This window comes from Nematolebias whitei, chromosome 2 (genome assembly GCF_014905685.2).
Source record: "Nematolebias whitei isolate Nwh7 chromosome 2, NemWhi1, whole genome shotgun sequence".
Lineage (NCBI taxonomy): Eukaryota > Metazoa > Chordata > Actinopteri > Cyprinodontiformes > Rivulidae > Nematolebias > Nematolebias whitei.
This window is the reverse complement of record NC_056499.1, coordinates 52,985,651-53,004,729: the sequence shown is the minus strand read 5'-3', so window position 1 is coordinate 53,004,729 and position 19,079 is coordinate 52,985,651. Positions and strand designations below refer to the sequence as shown.

The 19,079-nt window shown below is 41.1% G+C and overlaps 1 protein-coding gene across 1 annotated transcript in view; it reads right to left on the bottom strand.

Annotated features, from left to right (window-relative positions):
- Positions 1-2,068: 2,068 nt before the first annotated feature.
- The window catches only part of LOC119427256 (FH1/FH2 domain-containing protein 3), a gene marked incomplete at its 3' end in the record, with an annotated part of 25,691 nt that continues 8,680 nt past the window's right edge, over positions 2,069-19,079 (bottom strand). The window contains 7 exon segments of the mRNA XM_037694840.1: positions 2,069-2,496; positions 4,225-4,368; positions 6,509-6,603; positions 7,025-7,136; positions 10,046-10,140; positions 11,972-12,077; positions 12,766-12,833. Coding sequence (XP_037550768.1) covers positions 2,069-2,496; positions 4,225-4,368; positions 6,509-6,603; positions 7,025-7,136; positions 10,046-10,140; positions 11,972-12,077; positions 12,766-12,833 — 1,048 coding nt within the window.

The window sequence follows — 19,079 nt, the reverse complement described above, 5'->3', positions numbered from 1 at the left end:
CTCACTCCAGAAGTTCAGTGAGGATCTATGAATGATCCAATGTTGTCCCAAATGACTGATGATGATAAATAGAATCCACTTGTGTGTAATCAAGTCTCCGTATAAATGCACCTGCTTTGTGATAGTCTCAGGGTTGTGTTCAAAGCGCAGAGAGTATCATGAAGACCAAGGAACACACCAGGCAGGTCTGAGATACTGTTGTGGAGAAGTTTAAAGCTGGATTTGGATACAAAAAGATTTCCCAAGCTTTAAACATCCCAAGGAGCACTGTGCAAGCAATCATATTGAAATGGAAGGAGTATCAGACCACAGCAAATCTACAAAGACCCTCTAAACTTTCATCTCGAACAAGGAGAAGACTGATCAGAGATGCAGCCAAGAGGCCCATGATCACTCTGGATGAACTGCAGAGATCTACAGCTGCAGTGGAAGAGTCTGTCCATAGGACAACAATCAGTCGTACACTGCACAAATCTGGCCTTTATGGAAGAGTGGCAAGAAGAAAGCCATTTCTCAAAGATATCCATAAAAAGTGTTGTTTAAAGTTTGCCACAAGCCACCTGGGAAATACGCCAAACATGTGGAAGAAGGTGCTCTGGTCAGATTAAACCAAAATCAAACTGTTTGGCCACAATGCAAAATGATATGTTTGGCGTAAAAGCAACACATCTCATCACCCTGAACACACCATCCCCACTGTCAAACATGGTGGTGGCAGCATCATGGTTTGGGCCTGCTTTTCGTCAGCAGGGACAGGGAAGATGGTCAGAATTGATGGGAAGATGGATGGGGCCAAATACAGGACCATTCTGGAAGAAAACCTGTTTGAGTCTGCAAGAGACCTGAGACTGGGATGGAGATTTATCTTCCAACAAGACAATGATCCAAAACATGAAGCCAAATCTACAATGGAATGGTTCATAAATAAATGTATCCAGGTGTTGGAATGGCCAAGTCAAAGTCCAGACCTGAATCCAATCGAGAATCTGTGGAAAGAGCTCAAGACTGCTGTTCACAAACGCTCTCCATCCAACCTCACTGAGCTCGAGCTGTTTTGCAGGAAGAATGGGCAGAAATTCAGTGTCTCCATGTGCAAAATTGATAGAGACATACCCCAAGAGACTTGCATCTGGAACTGCAGCAAAAGGTGGCGCTACAAAGTATTAACGCAAGGGGGCCGAATAATATTGCATGCCCAACTTTTCAGTTGTTTATTTGTTAAAAAAGTTTGACACATCCAATAAATTTCATTCCACTTCACGATTGTGTCCCACTTGTTGTTGATTCTTCACAAAAAATTAAAATTTTATATCTATGTTTGAAGCCTGAAATGTGGCAAAAGTTTGAAAAGTTCAAGGGGGCCGAATACTTTCGCAAGGCACTGTATGTCTACCTCACGTACTTCCGCCTGGCTAATGCTAATAATATTAGCTCAGTCAGGGAGTGCAGTAACGTCTCCACGTCATTAAAAACCTGTCGCGGGTCCATTTTGGATGCTCAGGTTTGTTTACGTTCATCATGGAAGTAAACTGGAAGTAGAACTTCGTCTTCTTTTTTTTAAGGAGTTTAACACTCTGCACATGTCAGTACTTCTGTTCACAATAAAAGCCCGCTGCATGTAAACACTCGTCATGAACAGATTGTGCCCATGTAAATGATACATTTGGATTATTTAATCTGCAAACATTTCAATGCAGTCAAAGAATTTTGCGCATGTAAACATTAGCTACTGTTTATAAGACTGAGTTTGTTGCAGCTCCTCAGACTGAAGAAGTCTTTTGGATAAAAGATGAAATGTTTCAACAAGTTTTTATTTATCCGTCCAGAGGACTAACTTTGTTAGACTCATGTAATAAATGTTACTTTGAGTCTGAGTCCTCAGGTATGGAGTAGATCTCACTGGGCTTCCACTGATGGCAGCTCTAAACAGAGTATCTGGACCACTGCCAGGTTAGTCAGACTCTCAGGAGGAGGCTGAGACGTGAATGTCTGGAGACATTTTGAAGTCTCCCTCATGAACGCTCAATCGTTAACAGGAGGTGTTGGTCCGTGCACGGTGTGGACTTACGGGCTGGGTGGGACCTTGGTCTCCTGCTCCGTGGTCACACTGCCATTGGGAGGTGAGTGGGGGGGCAGCGGCGATCCTCTCTGGGATCCAGATGGACTGGAGGTGGGGCTACTGGCGTTAGAGGATAGAGGTGACAACAGGTTGCTGTCCAGCGGAGTGAGACTGGGGGAGGATATGGCAGGGGAGACGGGAGGACTGGAGGAGGACGGGGACAGGACAGTCAAATTAGTGGGGGACAGGACAGTCAAACTGGTGGGGGACGGGATGGTAACATTGGTGGGGGAGGGGGACAGGAGGTCAGGGAGGTTCTGATTGGATGAGCGTCGGCTCCTGCGGCCCTCATGCTCGCTGATGGCCAATTTTCTTCTGTCTTTACGGAGGTGAGGGGAGGAGTCATCCCCGTCGTTGTCCTCGTTCCGCAGAGCTGTCTGCACACACACACACACGTGCGCACACACAAACATCTTTCAGAACAACTAAAACAGACATGATGAGATCCTAACTAACAAGTTTCCTAATAAACATTTTAACATGATTTAATTACTTTAAATGAAAACAGAAAGGCAAACAATAAAACTACAGCTTTTTAAACAATACGGATTAATAAAGATTATAACGACATTGTATGTTTTTCAAGCTATTTGAATTTGAATGCACAGATATAAAAATGAGGCAGCAGAGAATATGTTGACTGATTAAAAACAGTCAGATTATTAATTAAAATATTTACAATGATATAAGATCTAGGAAAAAATAATTTAATTAAAAGTACAGAGATTATTTTTAAACTCTGTTTCGTACTGAGATTGTAGAGGACATTATGGACACGATTCATCATGAGCAGCTTGTTTAACAACACTGAAGACAGTTCATCACAGAAACATGTTCTGTTCACCTGGAGGTTTGTGTTTACCATAAATGAGACAAATAAATAAATAAATAAATAAATCTAAGTCCACGAATTATTCTTTTAACACAAAGATTATCTGGATCAGTGAAAAAATATGGAAGTTAGGGCAATTTTAGTGTCACGGTGGCGCAGTTGGTAGAGCTGTAGCCTCTCAGTGAGAAGGCCACCAGATCAAATCCCACCAGGGGCCTTTCTGGGTGGAGTTTGCATGTTCTCTCCGTGCATGCGTGGGTTTTCTCCAGGTACTCCAGTTTCCTCCCACAGACCAAAAACATGCATGTTAGACTGATTGGTAACTCTAAATTGTCCCTAGGTGTGAGTGAGAGAGTGAATGGTTGTTTGTCTTGTTTGTCTCTGTGTCCCTGTGATAGACTGGAGACCTGTCCAGGGTGGCTCCCACCTCTCACAGTGACTGCTGGACATGGGATCCAATGACCCCTGCGACCCGGAAAGGAAGAAGTAGGTAAAGATGATGGATGGAAAAATTACTATTTTTTTGCCTTTGGTTTAACCTTGAAAACAAAAAACCTGATTGACCTGCAGCAAACAATAAACTAACAAAACATCCTTGAGACATTCAAAAAGCGTTCAATACAAAAACAACTGGACTTTATTTGTAACATATAAACAAATAAAGTCCAGTTGTTTTTGTATTGGGGCAGCACGGTGGCGCAACTGGTAGAGCTGCTGCCTCTCAGTGAGAAGGCCCCTGGTTCAAACCCCGGTCCAGGGGCCTTTCTGGGTGGAGTTTGCATGTTCTCTCCGTGCATGCGTGGGTTTTCTCCGGGTGCTCCGGTTTCCTCCCACAGACCAAAAACATGCATGTTAGGCTGATTGGTAACTCTAAATTGTCCCTAGGTGTGAGTGAGAGTGAATGGTTGTTTGTCTCGTTTGTCTCTATGTGGCCCTGTGATGGACTTGCGACCCGTCCAGGGTGTACCCCGCCCCTCGCACAGTGATTGCTGGACATGGGCACCAGCGACCCCCGTGACCCAAAATGGAACAAACGGGTAAAGAAAATGGATGGATGGATGTTTTTGTATTGAACGCTTTTTGAATTCATCATGTCCTGGATGACTGAGAATCTTCACCAGCATATCCTTGAGACAGTTGGATGAAATCTTCAGGTTTTTAGGAAGCTAAATAGTCCCTCAGTTTTTAAGCTAAGTTTTCCTTGTCCTCCAGGTGTTTGGCAGCAAGGATAGCAGGTAATTACGTCTGTCATCATTGTTGTTCATGTTGGTACCTCGTAGATGGAGAACTGTGCTCGCAGGTCCGGCTCCATCCCTTTGTCCATCATGTGTTTGTGGATGATGTCCTCCATCCCCAGCTGCTCCAGGCAGTCGGTCACATCATAGAACGAGTCCTGGTCCGGGAGTGCAGCCAGGGCCTGATGGAAACCCAGCGTTTAACTCGTCAACAACCTCATTTAATTCTACAGAACTTTGTACAATGGAGTTTAAAGTCCAGGTATGTTGGGCTGAAAGTCCAAGTTTTCAGGATCACAGAGGAGGTTCTCTTTGAATCCTGCTTCATCACCATGGTATCAAGAGTCTGAACCCACCACCTGCTCCAAATCAGTTTGTGTCTGTAAGAAGCTCCACCTGTTTACAGATTCTGGTCACACTGAAACAACATCTTTATGGTGTTATTATGTTTTTATAGATCTCAGAGGAAAAGGCTGAAAGTCAGAAATGTTTGACATTCCAACAGTTATAGTGTGAATGCTAATTGACTTCCTGTTCAAGTATTTTTTGTCCATTTAAGTCAAAAACGTCACTGCCATCTCTCCAAGGCATTTCCAAACCTCCACTGGTATGTCATCAGGTTCTACTGCCTTCCCCTTCTTCATTTGTTTGAGAGCTTTTCGAACTTCACCCTCAATAATCTTTCCCACTTCCTGGTCCACAGTTTCTATGTCCTCTTCTCTTCTTTCTCTTTCATTCTCTTCATTCATTAACTCCTCAAAGTACTCCTTCCATCTTCCCATCACACTCTCCTCACTTGTTAGAACATTACCATTCCTATCTTTAACAAGCCTAACCTGCTGCACATCCTTTCCAGCCTGATCCCTCTGTCTTGCCAATCTGTACAAGTCCTTCTCTCCCTCTTTAGTGTCCAGCCTCCCATACAACTCATCATACTCCTTCTGTTTTACCTTAGCCACCTCCCTCTTTGCTCTACACTGTACGTCCCATCTCCTTACATTCCTGTCTCCTCTCTTCAGTCCTCTTACGTCAGTAAGCTGTAACATATTTGAGCTTTTAGGGTAATATTTTATCATCAACGTTTTCACCAGTGTCAGTTTTTGTGATCTATTGTGGTTCTATTCAACCATAATAGATCACAATAAATAACACAATAACCACCTTAAAGAGCTCTAATTTAATAATTGTTAAAGAAATATCAAAATTATCATCCGACACCTTGTGGGTCAACAAAGATCTCTACTGATTTTTAAGGTCACGGGGTCAAAGGTCACCCCTTTCTTTAAATAGCTCTAAATTGGGAAACCTTTCACATATAAATCTCATTCTTGACAGCTGGTTGGTTCATGGTCAACAATGATCTCTACTGATTTTATGGTTAAACTGGATTTACCACAACTTCACTACTTCTTACCCTAAATTAGCTTTTTCTTTATTTATTGATAGCATTTATCTACTTCTGGCATTGATTCATCTATACTGTACTTTGTTTTTCTATTTTCTAGTGTTTTGCTGCTTCTACCCATTTCAAGCTAGCTCTAGCTCATTTACCCGTTTTTTTGTAAGCATTTCAATACCTCTGCTTCTAACCTAGCCTTATGGTGCTTTTTGCTTGTGTTTTGTTACTTATGGATACAAGCCAGTCTTTTCTTTATTTCTTGATAGCATTTCTCTACTTCTGATTCTAAGCTAGGTTTTTCCTGTGTTTTGCTAATATTTCTCTACTTACTTATGCCTTTATTCAAATTACTTTTAGCTTCTTGTTTTATTTTTGTTTTTTCTAATTACTGCTTTTCGGCACATTTAAGCTTTAATTTAAACCCAATTTCAATTTTTTGTGCACATTTATTTATGTATTTTATTGCTTTTTGTGCTTTATGCAGCTTAATCTCTGAATCTTTTAGCTAATGATGTATTTCAAGTAAACTCTAGCTTTTTAAGCAGCTTTCAGCAAAATCCTTCAGCACTCAGCATTCACACTTCATTTTCAAAGGAAATGCTATTCCTCTTAATCTGTTTCAGTCTGATTTCTGTTTCTGGGATAGCAGAAGAACAAAATCAACCAACAGATGTCCTTCTTACAGACAATTAGAGCAGAAAATGATGTTAAACTGCTTCGGAGCAGGTGATGAGTTCAACCTGTTGCCATGGTGATCTGACTGGACTCACTGACAACAAAACTCTGAGCTCAACATGGCTGACTAAAGTGAATATCTAGTTTTTCCAGTTTGTTAATCTAATTAAATTAGCTTTACCTCTTAGGCAGCTTTCTGTGTCAGGAGGTTCAGAAATGTTTGTTTACAACAGGATCAAATTATTTACCTTGTTGATGAGTGTCATGGCAAACATTAGAAGCTCCGTGTCAGAACCATTTCTCTCCTTCAGAACATTGATCACATTAGTCCACGGCCTCACACCTGCAACACACGCACACTTGATGTGGTAACCATAGCATCATGTCTAACACACATTACCTGAGGACTGATAATCCCAAAAGGTTCACAACAATTCAGGATCTCTGTTATCTGGTTTAAATAAAACTAACAATGGATTTACACCATCTGTTACCATGGCGACAGAGTCAGGTGGGTTCACTGCTAAGACAGAAGCTTTTCCTCCACAAATGTTTTACTTCTGAACCAAAAGTAAACTCTGTGTATGTGACCATGTGGAACACTAGCCCCAAAGGTGATCAAAGGCCCCTTCTAAGACAGCTGGACAGCATTTCTGAGTAAGAGGATAGGTTTTGGTGCTAATGTGTTTATGTTAGCATTAGGCAACAGACATGAAAAGTTATTACGATGTGCTAATAAGAAATGAAATACAAATTGTACGCACCTCTGTTTCTGTCCACCATGTTGACAGCGCTGATGAACAGAGGACTGTTGGACTCCGAGTACTCCACGAAGACGATGAGCAGCTTCAGAGATGTTTTCACCAGCAGACGAGACTGGAGACACAAACAAGCTGTGTTCATCCAGCAGGGGGAGCCACTCATCTACTTTGTAAACCTGCCCTGATTAAAAAAATCTTAGGCCATTTTCACACTACAGGTAATAGACCCAACATAGTTTTTTTTTCTCCCATATGCAACTCATATCTGAGTTTTTATGACATTATAAATGTGACAAATCCTTTTTTTCCAACCCAAATCCAACCCAGGTCATTTTCATATGTGGTGCTACATCAGGTCTGATGTTTTTCAAGGCAACTTGAATTTGAATGGTCATGTTGATTTCATCTGACTTTTATGTCATTGACATATATAAATCGATCCAAATAATATACTGATATCACCAACATCAAACAGTTTAAACCTTAGACAAAAAACCTACAGAACAGAAATCCAGGTGCTTTGTCTTTCTTATTTGTTGTGTCCTGAATGATTGATACATTTCAGCAACATATAATACCAACGTTGCTGAAGGAGCATATTGATAGTACCGTGATAGGATCAATACACAAGTTTGTTTCTACCTTCAGTATGATGCTCTTGTTCACAAAATAAAATGCTGTGCCATAGTAGACGAGAAGAGGCAAGCTCAAATGGAAACAGTGGATCCAACAATCATGGCACATGCTAACATGTAGCATCCATATTTCCTTCTGTAAACACAGAGTGCTGTGCGTGACGCCACGTCTTCCTCTGCAGCTTGCTTCAGGGCCATGGACTGTTCACACTAGAGTCTAACAGAGGTCACATTTAAATTATAATAACCACAATAAATAAATCACGCCTCAGCAAAATAAAAAACTAAAGTACCACATACAGCACATTAAACACCTGTCGACAAACTACTATCCACCTTATTCCTTGGAGCTCTGCTGTCTAAATGATTATGGTACAACTTCCTGTCAGACAGGAAGTAGCAGTAATCATTGGTTAACCATGGTAGTGGAGCACGGACCACTGTTTATTTGAAAGTAATTTACATTCAGTTCAGCAGATAAAGCACTGTTTTTGTTTTGTTCACATTTATTTAACAACCATAGAGTTTACTAAAACTGCCGTGCTGAGTTCAGGTACCTGTTGTGTTCAGGGCTGCAGAACAACCAGACCAAACTAAATCAGTAGCTACAACAACAGAGTTTTGAACACGGACACAAAACAAAAAGAGTTCCTGTGAAAAGAGGTATAGTTTCCATCTCCTACCTACAGATGAGGAATTAAGAAGAATGTGGCTGAAAAATGTGAACTTGAAGAGACCAGCCAAAACGTTGCATGTGTGCTCATTTCACTTTGTTGACAAACGGCCGACGGAGGAAAACCTGCATCCTACTTTGTGTCTGGACTACAATAAACCACCGGAGAAGAGACGCCGGATCCTCAAGGGATTGAAAACAGTGACGAGAACATCAGGGATGATTTCAAGTGTATGGAGGTCACAGCTTTATAGTTTTTGATCATCTTCAGTTTTATGTTTTTTTCTGCAATTAACCCAAGCTCAGTGACGGAGGACTTTAAGGTTTTGTCTGGACTCTGTGTCTGATTTAAGGTAAATAAAATTCTGTCCCACCTCTTTTAAGAAAACACCACCAACCTTATTACTGTGGGGATACTAACACACCTCAGAGCTTTTCAGGATGTTCATCGCTTCACCATCAGAAGAACCGAGTTAGTGATGTAGCTAGTAGATGTAGCTAAATATGCTAGTAGATGGCCGGGGGTGTTTCTGTTTAATGATGGACGATTTTATTAAACAGGGGTGGAGGCCTCCGGGTTCAACTGTCCCCCTCTTACAATGCTGTTATTGCTAGTATCACTCAACCCCCTGTGAATGGTAAACAGCCATCAGTGTGCTAATGATCCATTGTTAGGCTGATGGTCCTTCTTGAGCAGCTGGTTTTGGTTGTCAGCAGCAAACTGGTTGATCCACTCTGAGAAGGTGCTATTTAAGAGATTGAGCTGAATACAGCACCTCAGACTGAGGAAGTCTCTTGGATGAAAGAAGAAACGTTTCTACATTTTTTTGCTTTTTTTTTTTTTTTTTTTTGAATGTCCAGAGGACCAGATTGAACTGTTTTGGATTTTTCTACCTGGATTGCATCAGGACAAAAACATGTATGTTAGTCTGATTGGTAACTCTAAATTGTCCCTAGGTGAGAGTGAGAGAGTGAATGGTTGTTTGTCTCGTTTGTCTCTATGTGTCTCTGTGATGGACTGGAGACTTGTCCAGGGTGTCCCCCACCTCTCACACAATGATGACGGGACATGGGTTCCAGTGACCCACGTGAGACGAAAAGGAAGAAGCAGGTAAATATGATGGATGGATATAATCTGCAGCCACTACGTTTGAGCTCTGACAGGTGGTGTTCCTACATGTTTAAATTAAATCCACAATGCTCAGAGAGAAACTACATTAGCTCGTACTGTTCACACATAAACAAACGCCGGTTCTGGTCCACGATGGAAGTCACATCCATAATTGACGGAAGGCAGCATGGGGGCTAGGAATAAGGTGGACAGAGCAATCTATAGCAATGGCCCAGACAACATAACATTTGACCTTGGTTTGTCACCTTGACTTGGAAGCTGAGGTGATCAAAGATGCTCGCTACACTCATTTTAAGTGATGATGTATACATGTATCAAGTTTCATTTAACTATCTTGAGCAGATCAGAAGTTATGGGTGGGGCAATAGAAAGTTCACTGACAGAGCTCATACCGTAATATGCCTCACTTTCGACAGGCGTATTAAAACAGGAAACTGAGCATTAGGACCTGCAGTGTGAACACAGCCTTACAGTGCACGTGTGGTTCGGTTCGGCTCTGTTAAACACATTCCACAAAGTGTGAACTGAGCTACGGACTGAGGAAGATGTGATTTATGTGTGTGCCAGTGATCCTGTGGACTCACCAGACTTCCAGTTAGCGTGTAGAGCCACTGCACAGTCTCGTTGTGGTTTATGACTCCATTCATGCCGTCCACAAACAGCATGATCTGACTGAGAGCTGAGGACACACACACACAGACAGGCGGATTGATCAGTTTCCACAGACGAGTCCAGCTGCTGCACACCACACGTGGCTTGCTGCACGTGTCAAGTTTAAACTCCAGTTTGGACAATAAAACCTTAAGACGTGTGAAGAGAATTCTTCGTTTTCCAGCAGAGAGTAAGTTGGAGTCACAACATGTTGATGAAGAGAGGCATCATTTATCATCTTCATCACAATGATGAAGCTCTTTCCATTCCAACATGGACCACATGGGAAACTGTCTAGTTTCGGAACAAAACAGCGAATCATTTTCCTTTGTAAACTGGTCGACAGTAAGGCCTAATGGTGTATTCACTGTTCAGCTGAAGCCTGAGTTATGCATCGCTGGCAGCAGAGACAGGTCGGACCATCAGAGCTGAGACTCGTTGGCTTTTAAAGTCATGGAAAAAGCAAGTTCACCTTCTTTCAGTTCTTACAGTGGAGAATGAAAGTTTGTGAACTCTATAATTTTCTACATAAACATGATCTAAAACATCATCAGATTTTCACACAAGTCCTAAAAATAGATCAAGAGAACCCAGTTAAACAAATGAGACAAAATATTATACTTGGTCACAGTGGGGATTTTAGATCAAGGTAGCAGCGCGCAATACAGACACACTAGCTAAGATGCTATAGATGTAGCACTCCGTTTTACATTACACAATCCAAAAAACACTTTGTACAGAATCAGTTTAGTGTTAACTGATCATAGCAAAGACTAAACTTATGCAACTAGAAATTACAACATATATATGAAACACACAAAACACAATTAGCTTTAAATCATTAACCTTTAACTTAACCGTTAACCATACAATGTAATTATGACAGAAAATGGAGGATTTACCTGCAGTTACCTTCATACAGATGAACATGTGTTACTTCCTGTTTATCTCTGTTGTATTCAGCTGATCATGAATTATTAAACAAAAACTGGTTCCAGATCCTGGTCCAGCAGCTTGTAGAACCTCCTTCAGCAGTAACAGCTCTCAAAAGTGGTTCTCTGTAGGACTTCATCCGTGTCACAGGAGCTTTGACCCACTCTTCTTTTCACCGTCGCTTTATTTCATTGAAGTTTCTTCTCAGCTCTCTAAAGTTCTAAAGGTTCTGGACTTTAACTGGACGCTGTAGCACTTTGATTCTTTCATTTTGACCCGTTCTGTTGAAGATCAGCGGTAGTGTTTGGGATCATGTTCCTGTTGGAGCCAGGTTGGTCTAAGCTTCAGCTGTTGGACAGATGAATTCACATCTGACTCCAGAAGCCTTTGTTCTACAGAAGAGTTCATGATCCACTCAGAGCCCAAACCATCAGACCTCCACCACCTTGCTGACAGCTGGGCGAGGTGTTTGCTGCAGTGCATTACTCTAGAATTGAAAAGGACAACACATGTTCTCTCTGTGCATGCGTGGGTTTTCTCCAGGTACTCCAGTTTCCTCCAACAGACCAAAAACATGCATGTTAGGCTGATTGGTGACTCTAAATTGTCCCTTGGTGAAAGTGAAACTGTTGAGACATTTCGTCCTTCATCCAAAGGACTTCATCAGTCCAAGGAGCCACAAACAAACTCAAACTGTGCTGAACTTTTTCCCTTTAGATCTTAGTTCCTTCAGAAACATTGTTCTCCGTCAACCTTTATTCATACAGGTTAATCCTACTGAGCCTCGGGGACTCATTTACAAGAAAGACCTGATTTTAACAAAGAGTGATGACTGTGTTGTGAGTGAAACAGTGAATGGTTGTTTGTCTCTCTGTGTCCCTGTGATGGACTGGAGACCTGTCCAGGTGTCCCTGGTTCACCCTCACCTCTAAGGATGTAGTTCTGGTAGTTGTGATCGGCCTCGGCTCCAACTTTAATGAAACACGTCAGACCTTCAGAGGCCACGAACTCTGGAACCAGGTCTTTATCGTCCTGCAGAATTCAGACACTGGTTTAGTGAAAGGACCAGGAAGCATGCAGAGGAACAAGTCGGAGCTCATCTCCATCACGTTTCAGCCTGCTCACGCTCTGTTCACTGAAACAAAGAGCACCAACCCTCCAGGACAAACTCACTTCACACAAAAACAACGATGATGCAACACATGAGAGGAAAAGAACAAACAGCTGGTCAGAAGAATGGGAGCTGCAGGATGTTGAACCCTGCACCATAAAACTGAACACCTGCTCTGTAGACTCATCTAATCAGCTGCTACTTGTATTTTATGTGGCATTCTGCAGCAGGTCTGACCAGATGCCTTTCATTTTAATTCATTTTTACTGTCCCCTAACAGCGAGTAGAAAACTCTGCTGCTATCGATGTAGCTGCTTCATTTGAACATGAAGATCTTCACATGGTGGTCAAATGTTTCTGCAGCTCAAACTCTGAAGCAAAATATGACTTCAATTCAAAAACTGTTACACTGGATTCATTTAGATACTTGGGATAACGTCAAAGTATCTCAGTATTTCCTGCCCAAGTGTCTGAGTACTTTCTGTTTAAGTACAGTCGAAGTACTTTGTACCTGAATACTTCCTGTGAGTGTTTCCTGCCTGACAACAGACTTGGACATGAAAGGGAGGTTAAGTTCCGTGGATGGAGGCGTTGAGACGAGGGGCTTACCTGGAAGAGCTGTTTGAGCGAGAACAAACACCGTCTGAGCTCTGGACCCTTGGAGTTGTACAGCCGCTCTGAAACACAAAAGAACAATCCAGGACAGGTTAATCTGGTTAATCCAAGCTTGAGGTTCAGACAGATCCAAAGCTCCCGACAGTTTCTGAGTCTGACAGAAACCACACGAAGAAAACAAAATCAGTGTGTGTTTGGACACCAACCAGTTCCCGTTACTTTAGATGATTAACAAATAAATTAAAGAGAGATTTTTGCTTCAGTTTACAAACAATATGAGCAAATGGTAAGAAACAGAATATTTCACAGTTTGACTACAAATATGTTTATTCATTTGTAATTATTTATTATTAGGACTAAACCTTTTATAACCCTGCTGATTAAAAAAAGTGAGACTTTCATCACAGACTGTGAGTTTCTGAGATAACAAAAAATCTTTGATTGTGGCGGATTAAACTTCTGGGACTTCTGGTGCAAAATTGGTTTTAATTTTATTTACTTTTGGATTAAAAAAAACAAGTACTCAGGATGAGATAATTAAAGTATTCATCTTATGTATTACAGGTTGCCACTGTGACGGGATATCATGGATTTCCATGGCAACAGGGCCATAATTCAGGTTGTGAAGAGTTAATTGGGCAGACTGGAGGTTCTGCTGATTGTCCATGGAACTGCCCTACAGGCTGAGTTTACTCTTCCTCACCTTCATCACATGATGACCTCACATGACTCGGAGCTGATCAGTAAAATGAGCATTGTGATAAAACAGAACATCCTCTGTGAAGATTATTACAGATTACAGAACATGGCTCAGACTCAATTTCATTTACCCTTTATTTATACAAGTAGTCTCATTGAGCCACGAGAACTCATTTTCAAGAGAGACCTGTTTAGGGAGCAGATGGGGGTTAAGGGCCTTGTTCATGGGCCCAGAGTGGGGCGAACAAGGGTGGGGGCAGGTGTGGGCATTTCTCCTTATCCAACCACATTTTGATGTTGACGGTACCGGGAGTTGAACCTACAACTTTCCAATCACAGGCCCATCTTCTAACCTCTGCGCCACCACTCCCCCCACTCACATCTGGGTTCTGAACATCTGCAACAGATGTGGTCTGAGAAAAGTGAAAGTATCATGAAACTCAGACATTCCTGTCATGAGACTGGATCCTGGATCAACAAGAATAAAATGAGACTAGAAAGTTCCTGGAGAAACTTTGACGGGGACTGCCAGGCTGCGGCCATTTAAAATTTTTGATTAGACTATTGCTGCACTTTACTTAGATCTGTCTAAAGCTTTTGATGCTGTGGATCATGACATCTTGTGTCATAAGATCTCAGAAATTGGTTTCTCAGAACACACCATTGGTTGGCTCTCTATCTTTCAGATTGGAGATAATGTGTTCAACATAATGGTACTTCCTCCAGTTACTTAACAGTCAACAATGGTGTACCACAAGGCTCAGTCTTAGGACCCACCCTCTTCACAATCTACATATGTAGGTCAGATCATTCCTGATGCATCCATACATTTTTATGCTGACTACAGTTGTTTATTGTCGAGCTAAAACAGTTGCTAAGGTTTTCCAGCTTTTACAGTCTGCTTTTGACATCATCCAGTCATATTTGTTCCATCTCAAACTGGTGCTAAATGTGGATAAAACTAAAGGGATGTTGTTTTCAAACAGGAAGTCAGTACAAACAGCCCTTTCTTCTATTTTAATCTTCGTATGGTTTTCCTATTGAGTGTTGATTTTTATAAATACTTGGGTATTTTGGTTGATTCACATCTCTCTTTTAAGCCTCATTTTGAAAACTTGGTAAAGAAAATGAAAGTTAAACTGGGTTTCTTTTTCAGAAATAGATCCTGTTTAACTCTGAATGTTAACAAACACCTTGTAACTGTGAATTTCCTTCCCTCCATTGTCTAAAGTGACATTATTTACATGAACGCTCCTACAAGCACCCTGCAGATGTTGGATACGGTCTATCACGGTGCACAAAGATTCATAACTGGCTGTGATTATCGTACCCACCACTGCACCTGTATTCACTGGTTAACTGGACATCATTAACTTCACACAGACTGGTACATTTTCATCTTTAAATCACTTCTTGGTCTGTTACCTTCATACATCTCCTCCTACATGTCACTGTGTGAGTGCAGCTACAGCGTGCACTCTCAAGACATTATTACCTGCAGTATTCCCTCAGTGCAGACCGAACTTGGCAAAAGGACCTTTTCCTACTCCACTCCTGTTTCCTGGAATATCTTACAAAAAAGACCTGAAGCTCTTGACCTTGACCTCTCAAATGCCCCTTTTCCACTGTCACAGCGCGGGTCGGATATTTCGGGCTTGACCCGTGTTTGAGGTCTTTTCTATAGTACTTGGGACCGGCTCACCTCCCATAATTCTGGCCCCGCTTCTCAAGGGGTCCAAGCGAGCTGAGCCGTGACGTCAGAAACACTGTCGGTCACTGATTGGTCGGGGGGAGGAGTCTGTGGAGTCTTTCCAAACAACCCGATCTGCCATTTTTCTCTACCGCCTGCCATTAGCGATAACTCGGGAAGCGTATCTTTTAGTATTTTGAAGCTATACAAAAACAATAATATCAAAGCTGTGGTCAAATGCAGAAGTCCAGGTGTTGTTGTGCTTGGTGGCCGACGAAAAAAGTCAAAGTGAGCTAGATGGAACAATTGGAGGGTGGTTTGGACACGGCCACTGCTCTACTTGAATCATTTATAGAAGATGGTGTTTTCTAACTTTAAATATACTTTAAGTTACTCATCCCATGTTCTGAACATATTTTTAACAAAAAAAAGAGGCTGACGCCATAATAGGACAACATTGGTGCTACGATGCTAAGCTAATTTGCATAAATGCTAACTGTCCTCCGGTCCCGTTTCTCACTGTATTTTATCCAGAACGTATTTCAGCGTGTGACGGTTCGTCTCTAAACTCCACATTAAACCCTCCAAGCCTCCCGGCTTCTGCCCCTGCTCCATCAGCGGAGTCTACATCCGACAGGTCTCCATTGCAGGCTTGCAGCCCACCTGTGCCTCACAGAGCAGCAACAACGCTGCAGCCTTCTGTGCTTGGTAAAAACAGATGCAACACGTTCCACATCACTTTATTTGTGCCGATAAGGACTTGCTTTTATTTTATTTTTAAAGTAAAAAAAAATAAAATGTTGAATAAATACTGAATTGGGATGAAATTATGTACACAGGGTCCCAGTTACAGACAACAACAAAATGTAAAAGAAAAACAGTAATAAGATCTAAGATATGAATTAGGAAAATATCAACTAAAAAACATCTACAAACCGGATTCCAAAAAAGTTGGGACACTAAAATTGTGAATAAAAACTGAATGCAATGATGTGGAGATGGCAAATGTCAATATTTTATTCGTAATATAACAAAGATGACAGATCAAAAGTTGAATCTGAGTAAATGTAACATTTTAAAGGAAAAATATGTTGATTCAAAATTTCACAGTGTCAACAAATCCCAAAAAAGTTGGGACAAGTAGCAATAAGTGGCTGGAAAAAGGAAATTGAGCATATAACGAACAGCTGGAAGACCAATTAACACTAATTAGGTCAACTGACAACATGATTGGGTATAAAAAGAGCTTCTCAGAGTGTCAATGTCTCTCAGAAGACAAGATGGTAAGAGGATCACCAATTCCATCATTGTTGCGCAGAAAGATAGTGCAGCAATACCAGAATGGTGTTACCCAGTGTAAAATAGCAACAACTTTTAAGTTATCATCATCAACCGTGCATAACATCATCAAAAGATTCAGAGAATCTGGAACAATCGCTGTGCGTAAGGGTCAAGGCCGTAAAACTCTACTGGATGCACGTGATCTCCGGGCCCTTAAACGTCACTGCACCTCAAACAGGAATGCCACTGTCAAGGAAATAACAGAATGGGCTCAGGAATACTTCCAGAAAGCGTTGTCAGTGAACACAATTCACCGTGCCATCCTCAGTTGCCAGCTGAAACTCTACAGTGCAAAGAGGAAGCTATTTGAAGCAAGCTCCACAAGCTCAGATGTTTGCACTGGGCCAGGGGTCATTTAAAATGGAGTGTGGCAAAACGGAAGACTGTTCTGTGGTCAGATGAGTCACGATTTGAAGTTCTTTATTGAACACTGGGACGCCATGTCATCCGGACCAGAGTGCACAAGGATAGCCCAAGTTGTTATCAACGCTACGTTCAGATGCCTGCATCACTGATGGTATGGGGTTGCATGAGTGCTTGTGGCATGGGCAGCTTGCATGTCTGGAAAGGCACCATTAATGCAGAGAACTATGTTCAGGTTCTAGAACAACATATGCTCCCATCTAGACGTCATCTCTTTCAGGGAAGACCCTGCATTTTTCAACACGATAATGCCAGACCACATTCTGCAGCAATCACAACATCATGGCTACGTAGGAGAAGGATCCGGGTACTGAAATGGCCAGCCTGCAGTCCAGATCTTTCACCTATAGAGAACATTTGGCGCATCATAAAGAGGAAGGTGCAACAAAGAAGGCCCAAGACGATTGAACAGTTAGACATGTATTAGACATGAATGGGAGAGCATTCCTATTTCTAAACTTGAGAAACTTGTCTCCTCTGTCCCCAGACGTCTGTTGAGTGTTGTAAGAAGAAGGGGGGATGCCACACAGTGGTAAAAATAGACTTGTCCCAACTTTTTTTAGGATTTGTTGAAGCCATGAAATTTGGAAACAACAGATTTTTCCCTTAAAATGATACATTCTCTCAGTTTAAACTTTTGATCTGTGATTTGTGTTCTATTCTGAATAAAATATTAGCTGTTGGCACCTCCACATCATTGCATTCAATTTTTATTCACAATTTGTTTAGTGTCCCAACTTTTTTGGAATCCGGTTTGTACTAATAATACACGAAGCACGAATAGCAGTACACAATCAAAATAACACGTCAAACAGCAACATGAACTTGAGTTTGTGCAGCCTTATGAATATCTAACCAGGATAATCACTGTGAAAAATCACATCATGTTGCTGCTGATCAGTTTCATGTTGATGTGTTCATTTGTGCTCATCTGTTCACAGACTCATGTCACTGCTGCTGTTCGACGTATTGTGTTTATTGTTTTTATGCTATTAGTGCTTAGCATATTTTTAGTTGATGTTTTTCTTAGTTCATATCATAGATCTTATTACTGTTTTTCCTTTACATTTTATTGTTGGATGTAAGTTGGACCCTGTGTACATAATTTTGATCCACTAAATGTACCACATGTGGTGCGAATGACAATAAAGTATATCTGTATCTGTATAATACTTTCTGATTCATATATCCATTGTTATTATTATATTATTTTCATAATTTTTAAATCAATTTATTTTTCATTTTCTTATTTTATCAGTTTCTTATTATTAATATAGCTATTATAGCTGTTAGCAGCACCTTTCTTCATTTTATGCATTTATTAAAAAACAGTATGTAGCTTGAATTAACCACCTTTTTCTTCTTTCTAGTCAAGAGAAAGAGAAAAGAGACCAGTAAAGAAAAGTCTTATTTCAGCACTGAATGAACATGAAGAACTGAACCGGACAAAGCAGGAACAACATTTATGTCTTCTTCTGGATGAAGCCCATGAGGCAAGGGATAGACAGATAGACAATCATTAGTTGGATGCAGTATTTTTTTTTATTTGTGTACATTTTTCACTCGTTACTTTTCCTATTAAACAATTTTTTTCTTAAGCGGTGTCCTTGAACATTAAATTTCCAAAACAAATTTTACAATGTTAAATGTGTATAGTGTTTGTTTAAATCCATACTGGAAGTTGAGAAAAATTTCCAATTGCATTTGATCTTTAATGAATCCTAAGAAAAGATTACTAGAATCTGCTCAACTGTTATTATGTTAACAAAATTTTGTTTCTTGGATGAAGTGAGACAAAAACAGTCAAAAATTCAGAAAAGACAGTTATCAGTTATCGTTTATCAGTTATCAGTTATCGGCCATACAACTGTGGCCCGAGAGATTCAGCTGAAGGCCCTGGTGCACCTTTTATTTGAACTTGCAGAGATTTGAACAGCTGATCTGAAGCAAACAGGCAGGTGTTCAACTGAACTGACCACTCCTGCTGTGTTTGATGGTCTCCTTCTTCACCATCCATCATCAATCCATTATCTTCTGCTTCCGGGTTGTGGGGGGAGCAGCTTTACCAGGGCCATCATCCTTCCATCATCTTCTGTTTCCGGGTTGCAGGGGCAGCAGCTTTACCAGGGCCCTCATCCATCCATCCATCCATCCA